This window comes from Myxocyprinus asiaticus, chromosome 49 (genome assembly GCF_019703515.2).
Source record: "Myxocyprinus asiaticus isolate MX2 ecotype Aquarium Trade chromosome 49, UBuf_Myxa_2, whole genome shotgun sequence".
Classification (NCBI taxonomy): domain Eukaryota; kingdom Metazoa; phylum Chordata; class Actinopteri; order Cypriniformes; family Catostomidae; genus Myxocyprinus; species Myxocyprinus asiaticus.
The window spans coordinates 2,247,800-2,256,257 of record NC_059392.1 but is presented as its reverse complement, the minus strand read 5'-3'; the positions used below and the strand labels follow the sequence as shown (position 1 = coordinate 2,256,257).

At 40.5% G+C, this 8,458-nt stretch overlaps 1 protein-coding gene across 1 annotated transcript; it reads right to left on the bottom strand.

Annotated features, from left to right (window-relative positions):
* Nucleotides 1–1,072: 1,072 nt before the first annotated feature.
* On the bottom strand, nucleotides 1,073–8,132 carry LOC127438508 (retinal homeobox protein Rx1-like). The gene is made up of 4 exons (XM_051694148.1): nucleotides 8,052–8,132; nucleotides 6,646–7,017; nucleotides 3,432–3,682; nucleotides 1,073–2,529 (listed from the first exon to the last, which is right to left on the bottom strand). Exons 2-4 carry the CDS (start codon nucleotides 6,938–6,940, stop codon nucleotides 2,083–2,085), a joined length of 993 nt encoding a protein of 330 aa, XP_051550108.1. The 5' UTR covers nucleotides 6,941–7,017; nucleotides 8,052–8,132; the 3' UTR covers nucleotides 1,073–2,082.
* Between the last annotated feature and the right edge of the window lie 326 nt (nucleotides 8,133–8,458).

The following is an 8,458-nucleotide window of genomic DNA, read 5'->3' as shown; positions in this document are numbered from 1 at the left end:
ATCTGTCTGAGAGCATTGCTCACACATGATGAATGCAGCCGAGCACCAGGCACCATGAACATGTGCCCGAGCAGCAGCATCAGGAGGCAATTAGAGAAACCACGGACCCTGGGGCCAGTGCCCCCTCCTGGGCCGGCCTGATTGACTGGAACGTTATCTGTCTAACGGGCTGGCTCGATGCCACTGGTCAGGAGAAACACAGAGAGGAGGGAGGACAGGGAATGAACTGTCTTTTCAAGTGTTGGTGAAGCTACTTCGAAACTTAAACTTGTCAAGCTACCCTTTTGAGAAAGTAGTTTGATAAACTACAAGGTACTATTTTGTTTCGCTACACCGCTACTTGTTGTGGAAAAACAGCTAATTATTGGAAAAGCTACATTATTTTTTAAAACAACTGAGCTACTGCCACGCTCCCGAAAAATATAGTTATGTCAGTAGCATCGCTACTTACTCCCGAAAAGTCTTTTCTATAGTTATGTGTACAGGTCGATCAAACGCGATGGACTAGCAAACAACCTTTCCAGGAAAGGATGAATTGACAAAAGCCAAAGTTCTATCAAACTAGATTCATTTATTTAAAGAAAGTTTGTTGACATCAGTTCTGTCTCAAGCTCTGATTGATTCAAAGGTAACCTTGAAAACGTCACAATCATATTTTTGGACAAAAATAACATTGCACATACAGACACACACAATTTACCGATGATTGTCATATTCCTATTTAACTTTGGCTTTCAATTTTTCAAACTGTGCAAGTCACCTAAACATCATGGATTCGGTTTGTAAAATAATGTTGGGACGAATGGACCCGTAACTGAACTGTGGGAAAAAACATTAAAAGAAAAATCAACTGAATTATACTGTTTCATTAACTGTATATTTTCTAAACATCCTTAAATTCTTGATATCCTTAAACAACGTAAACTTGTAAAACTATTAGTAAGCATAGATCATTCAAGGGAATAATTAAATCATCCCATACATTCTGGAACTTATAGTTAAACACAAATACATTATATATATATATATATATATATATATATATATATATATATATATTTGTTTTTTGCTACAAAAAGTCTGGCAACATGAACTGAGTTTCCTTTAGGAAATAAGCAGCAAGTCCCACTTGCGGGTTTGTGGAGCATAAAATAGCTGATGATCACTTTTGACATCTTCAAAATCCACTCTTGAAATTTCTGTCGTTGACTGTCTTTCCATAAAAAATTTAAACAAAAAGATCAGACTTGGATCAATGGGCCCAAACAAAGCGGGAGTCATGAGGTTAGGTACAGTGATTCTGCTCATCAGCACGTACAGGAAACGGTTGTCAACAGGTTTTTGCCTTAAACACACCGAACTAATCACTTTTGCCCTGTCTCATTTTCATTGATGCACCTTGTGATCCAAGTGAGGGTTTGCTAACAGTTCAGCTGCCTATGGAATTACTGGAAGAGGCATTTTCCAACCACTGACTGTATTTATGGATCATCTCACCCTGCAAGATCTTCTGTGTCAACCCAAAACACATGGACCAGTCCATTAGAGGAAAGTGTGAATTTGCAGACAGAGGTCATGTGATACAAAGCATGCCCTCAAATTCACATTTCAGTAACTCTGCATCCAGAATCTGCTCTGACTAATTGTGATAGGACTGTCCTAGATGCAAAGCTGATTGAACTGAAAAGACAATTAACTAAAACGAAACTGGTTTATTAACCTGCCAAGGTGTATGTCGAACTATGTAAAAAGTGGGACTTCACAAAACATAATTGCTGAGTGGTGAAATGTCTTACAAATTTTCATAGGTCCTAGCATAGAGGTCCTAAGTTTGAATGTGTATGCTTGTTTACTTCATCTAAACCCAAGGAATGCTGGTTTTCTTGGAGAAGTGTTAACATCCAGTTGCAAAATTAAAATTAACATGGCATTAAATGGCACATGACTCATTTAGCGTCTACACACAATGTTCCTGACCAGGAGAACATGTCATCCAATTGAAGCAAAACATTTCTTCATTAGCCTTTAAGTCAATAAGAAACTTCAAGGCCCTCAATCAACGAACTTGAGTTCTACTCTGTCTTAGCACATGGGTTGCCAAGTTTTGTCCATGGACTGGATGTGTTCCTTGGCTTTCATCCTGAGAGCTGCAATGCTTGAACTGCGCTGATCTACGTCCTCTAGGGGGTATTTGTCAGTGAAGGGAAGGGGACACTGGTATGGCGGTGGCACCATAGGCTGCATGCTCTGGGTCATGGGTTGGGGTGAGCTGATGAAGCCGTGACTGGGGTAGCCCGCCTGCAGGCCTTGTGTAGGACCCATGAACCCTGGGATACTGTGCACTGGAGTGGCACTGGACAGAGGGGAGGTCAGCCATGGGTCAAGGGGCAGCGTGTTGTTCATGGGGCCCATAGTGGGGTGCATAGGCGGTCGGTTGAAGGACAGCATGGGGGAGTCGTGGAGCCTCATGGTGCTCACATCCATTTTCTCCTGTCGCCTCCATTTGGCTCTGCGATTCTGGAACCAAACCTGGCCAAACAAATAGACTTCAAATTATAATTCTGTACTGACAACCTTTTGGCAATTAGTTGTGGTTTCATCAAAAGCACCTTAGCTATTTGTTTCCCTAACTTATTGGGAGACACAACCAAAGATACATTTAAACAGCATCACATTTTGAATCCTTACTGTAAAGAACAGCTTACTAGTACAGTTTTGGTGCTGGTCTGGCTGGTAGACCAGTAGACGGGCTGTTCAGACCAAGACACAGCATAAAGGATGGAACAGAATGCAGGTGTCTCGAGATCTTAAAAATGCGGGGCTCATCCTCAAAATGAAGAAAGCTCATGTTTACATAGAAAAATTATTGAAAAACAGCACGGACAGACACAAAAAATGCAGTGTGACGCAGGTGGTCTCAAATACTTTTTAACTTGACACAGGGTCTTAAAATGCTGTGCTGCTGTGCGAGACACTGAATAAACAGCGAGACACAGCACAACGATACACAATGGTCAAGATGTCTGTATAACTCATGTTTACGTAAAAAAACAATTACAATTTGTGTTTGCAGAACAGACAAACATGAAAACACATTCTGTGTGAAAGGTCTCTTATGATGGTCAACTGGCATGATCTTTCTGGTGTAGCTGGTTGACCAAGTTTGGCCAGGTTATGCCAGTGAATTACCAGGTTAAGGTTAGTCAAATAAAGTCTTGCTTATCAAGAACTTTAAGCAGCCACTTGTCTGTTGTTAAGTAGCCTGGTGAGGACAGACTAGCACATCAGGATCTGATTCTGCTGACTAGCTTACTCAACATCTTCTCAACATTGGCCCCTCTAATACTGGTACTTCCCCTTCATCACACAGTGTGACATCTTTTTCTAGCGAAAGCACTAGACAGAAAGACCTCAAGGAGATTTAAACACACCTGTACTCGAACTTCAGGGAGGTTGACTTTCATGGCCAGCTCTTCTCGACTGTAGACATCAGGGTAGTGGGACTTTTCGAAGGCTCGCTCCAGCTCATGCAGCTGGTAAGTGGTGAAGGTGGTACGGTTACGCCGATGCTTTTTCTTTGGGTGCTCTCCATCGGCAGATTCTGGAGACTTGCTGTCACTCTCGATGGACTTCTGCAGGTCACCAAACTCCCCATCACACTTGTTGGTGAATAAATCAGCATCTAAAGCCACAGGTCACACACAAAAACAGAATTTAGACAGGACTGGTGCACATTGTGGTCCACATTGGTGCACACCTTATGAACAAAGTCTGTCCACCCTAATACGTTTTAGCTTTCATGTCGAGTGACTTTAAAAGATGATTTTGTCCTCTGTATTGTTAGTAAGCAAGTTTAATACAACCTTTTAAGTTAAGGCACAAGCTGAATATTCGGTTAAGAGCTAATGATTAATCGTTGCAATAATTGCCAGAATAGTCGAATTATCATTCTAATAATCGTTAGATTAGTCGTTATCAAAACAATCATTAGTTGCAGCCCTAATGTTAACACCTCTCATAAACACTGGAATGCTGTTTTCCTCCACCAAAATACGCGACTTTCATGTGATGTTGCAATAGAATGGCGTTACAAAGTTTTTGGAGCAACCTGGGATTAATTGCCTTGTTCACGGCTTGCTTCTTGGTGAAATCGAACCAGGAAACTTCTAGTTACAAGCCCTAGACCCTGACTACTACACAACCCCACCAATTATTTTGTATCGCAATAAAATTCTGTGGTGATTTACTAGAGTGATCTCCATTGATGGAAATCGATTATAGATAAGGTATGGATAGGGCAGGGCATGGCTTTCACTGAGGGTTTCCCATCCCATAATCCAAGCAGAAACAGATGTAGCCTGTTAATTCCCCTGATAGTTTCCGTGTAGACTTGGCTTTAATCTACCTAAGGGCTTCATTTGATTCTACCCCATGTCCTCTCCATAAGGTCAACACTTCTTGGAAAAGCTTTACCCTGGTGAACTGGAGAGACACGATGCTAGTTGGAAGGCTAATTAAATTAATTCCAATAAATTGCCAATTGTCAGGGCTGGTGGATTTGTGTACAGCATTGCCTCACAAGATGCAACTGACAGGAAGAGGGGGTATGTGTTGCTCCTGACTTGTGCAATGCCTTAGAAGAGATCAAACAGGTGTATGCTGCCGAATAGAGTATGCACTTAACATTAAATTAAAGGAATAGCTTGGCATGTTACTCAAACTCTACAGGTTCAATCCCAGATAGGGTTGATCGATGAACTGGACAGTGACAGATATACTTTATCCCCGATTTGTCCTTGAGCAAAACACTTAACCACAGGTTTAAGGTTCCTGGGGTAACTGTCCTTGCAATCAGCACAAAGTTTGCACTTTGCACTCTGGTGTCCGCTAATGGCAATCTAACTCTGCATAGCTCGCTGTAGTCTTTCTAACATAATACTTAACAGGATAAGTCTGGAAAAACATGATGGTGAGTAAAATGATGACGATAGAATTTTTTATTTTGTGTTAACTATTACTTGACATAGATTACAGAAAAATAAAGCAGAAGAAACAGCCTTTTTTTGGAGACATAAAAGGAGAGAGTTTAATTATCAGGTAGGAATGACATTCTGGGTTAACATAGCCACCATCATTAACAGGCAATAGACTGAGCTCACACAATAGTGGAGGTCAATCCCAGTTCAAGGATCACCACACCGTCAGTCAGATACAAGACAGCCCAATAACAAAGCTCAGACTTGTTGGCAACTCACGTGAAATGAGGACAATCGATTTCAAAGGCTCTAACTGTTCAAAAGGATCTTGTCACGATAACAGACGTGTCAACTCTGGGTCATTCAAAAGACTCTCAACTAAGAACCACGATGGATTATGAGCCCAATGGAGAAAAAAAAATTGGAGCTGAATGGTTGTTGTGCAATCTTGTTTGAGATCTGAGAAGATTATGGGAATTCCACAAGGGGATGAGAACAAGGCCTCCCTTGCCAAATGATTTTCAGGTTTGATCAGGCCTTGTAAAGACATGAAAATGTGATCGCCTTGTCTTATTTAGATTTGATTTATCGTAGCATATTACCACAGTCAAGTAACACCCCATAAAATTGAAAAATCACGAGTGGCCTAGACAGCAATGAGATTGCAATAGAAAGAAAATAAAGTTTTCTGGTCTTCAGATGTTCCTCCTGAGAAAAATACTCCAGTAACCTCACGTGTATCTCCTCTAGAGTTTCAGAAGAGTTATCAACAATGTCTCAAACTGTATTCTGATATGCCAAGATCTGCAATCAAAAGTCAGATATCTCAATATGAACATTTCTCACAAGAGCAAATTATCAGAGCAATTCTACCCACACTGATTTTATAGCTTTATTCTCATACTGTATGTCAACAATTGACTTGCTAAGGAGTGTCAATACATCCACAGTCAACACCCTCAATGGAAACCACAGGAACAGAATATATTTTTTTGTTTTTTTTGGATTTTCCCCCTTTTTCACCCAATTTGGAATGCCCAATTCCCAATGCGCTTTTAAGTCCTCATGGTCACGTAGTGATTCGCTTCAATCCGGGTGGCGGAGGACGAATTCCAGTTGCCTCCGCATCAACCCGCGCATCTTATCACATGGCTTGTTGAGCACATTGCCACGGAGACATAGCGCATGTGGAGGCTTCACGCCATCCACCGCGGCATCCACGCTCAACTCACCACGCGCCCCACCGAGAACGAACCACATTATAGCGACCACGAGGAGGTTACCCCATGTGACTCTACCCTCCCTAGCAACCGGGCCAATTTGGTTGCTTATGAGCCTGGCTGGAGTCATTCAGCACACCCTGGGATTCAAACTAGTGAACTCCAGGGGTGGTAGCCAGCGTCTTTTACCATTGAGCTACATATTAAGGTAACTTTGCTGTTAATTGCGGAAGTTGTCAAACTTTTGTCCAGGTCTCTTAAGGTGACAGTTGACGTTAATTCCCTGGCGAACTGCCACTGTCACTTAAAAATCAACAGGGGCAATTGCAACACAACTAGAACTTGTGGTTCATGTTAGTCTCTGGGTTTTAGTGACCCAGTAAAATTGATGGTTTAGAGACAACTGGTGTTAAACGATGCCACACAAACTTCGCCCACAAAGGACTCACCATGAAACACAGGCTGTTCTGAGTTGTCCCTCATGGTTTGCAGGTGTCCATAGGGTTGCGTCCGCTGGTTCTGCTCCCGTGGATCTCCAAGACTGTCTCCTCCAACTTTATGAGTTACAGCGTTACCTCCAGGATTGAGTAAAGGATCCTGGTCCTTGCTGAAGCCCAAGATTACGTCTATGCTGTGGACACGGGTTCCCATTGCTGCGCCCCCAACTTTCACCATCTCATGGTAGTTACTGGGCGAAAGACAGCTGTCATCCACCACATTCATGGTGTCCAGTGACAAATGCATTCGAATGTTTAGGCTGGTGCGTCCAACAGATAAAAGCAGTTGTTCTGATGGAGGAATCCAAAACTGAGCAGTTTTACCTTATCAGACAACAAAAGAGAAACTAACATTAACAAGTGTTATAAGTAATGCATTCGAGGTCAAGTAAAAAAAAAAAGAGAGGTTTATTTGTGTTTATTAACAAGATCTTGGGTCTATAGATATTTATGTATGTTGAATCCATCTATACATAAATGATCCTTCCATCTTATAATTGTTTGACTATTGTAGTATGCAAAATCAAGTTTGCAAGTGTTGAAAAGTCACAGGTGCATCAGAAGACAAAATAATGTACAAATTCAAATTAATAACATTCATTATATAGGTCTTAAAACATTTAAAAACTTATGTAGATAATAGGATGATACTCTTTGATATAATATTGATAACACCAAATATAGTGTCTCCATTCACAGTGTAAAACATTTCAGAATATCAAGGGATGACATACAGGCAGTTATATAAAATAGATATTTAAAAAAAATTGCAACTCACAATTGTAAAATTGAACACTTTCTATAATAAAGCCCTTGATATGATTCAGATTCAATTATTGAAATATTAAATTACAAAAACCAGTCAATCTAGCCATCTCGGTAACACTTTACAATCAGGTTGATTTTGTTAACATTAGTTAGTTAACTAACAATGAACAATACTTTTACAGCACGTATTAATCTTGGTAAATGTTAATTTTTACATATACTGCATTTAAAAAATATATATATATTTTTTTTACATTAGAAGATCTATAGGTTAACATTAGTTAATACATTATGAACTAACATTATTAAATAATAAACAATGATAAATTAACATTACCAAGATTAATAAATGCTGGAAAATGTATCGTTCATTGTTAGTTCATGATACCCAATATAGTAATAAATGTTAATGAATAGAACCTTATTATAAAGTGAGACAGCCATCTCTGTATATACATAAGACACATATTAATCTCATGGAAGATCTCTAAGTCCAGAAATATCATTTAATTCAATATTTTTACACAAGTCTGTTTTAGAAAAAAAGTTAACATTTCCTCCAATAGTAACAGCAATATGCAGGGTCATACCTCTAAGGCGAGATGCTCCGCATGCTCTTCGTCTCCAGTCTGACCTGCATCCACCTGTTTCTCTCAACAGCAGGTCACATTCGGGTGATGAGCACGCCCCCCCCCCTCCCCCTCCCCCTCCCGTGCTACTGTACACCCCAACAGGACCCAACCAACCTCAAACTCTCTCACTTTATACCTGTTTAAACTTATATTCACGGACAGAAGTTCTCTCTGGTGGATTCTGCTAGATACCGAGCTGCACTGTGTTTGTGTCTCTATAGAAGGGAAATAATAGCAGGGGATTACACTAGCGTATTAATTGAGACTCTTCCCCCTTAAGAATGATTGACAGACCATTTCTGCTCAAGTAATTGTTCTAAATGGAGCTTGAATTCAGACACAGGAGGAGGGCACAACTAATGAAG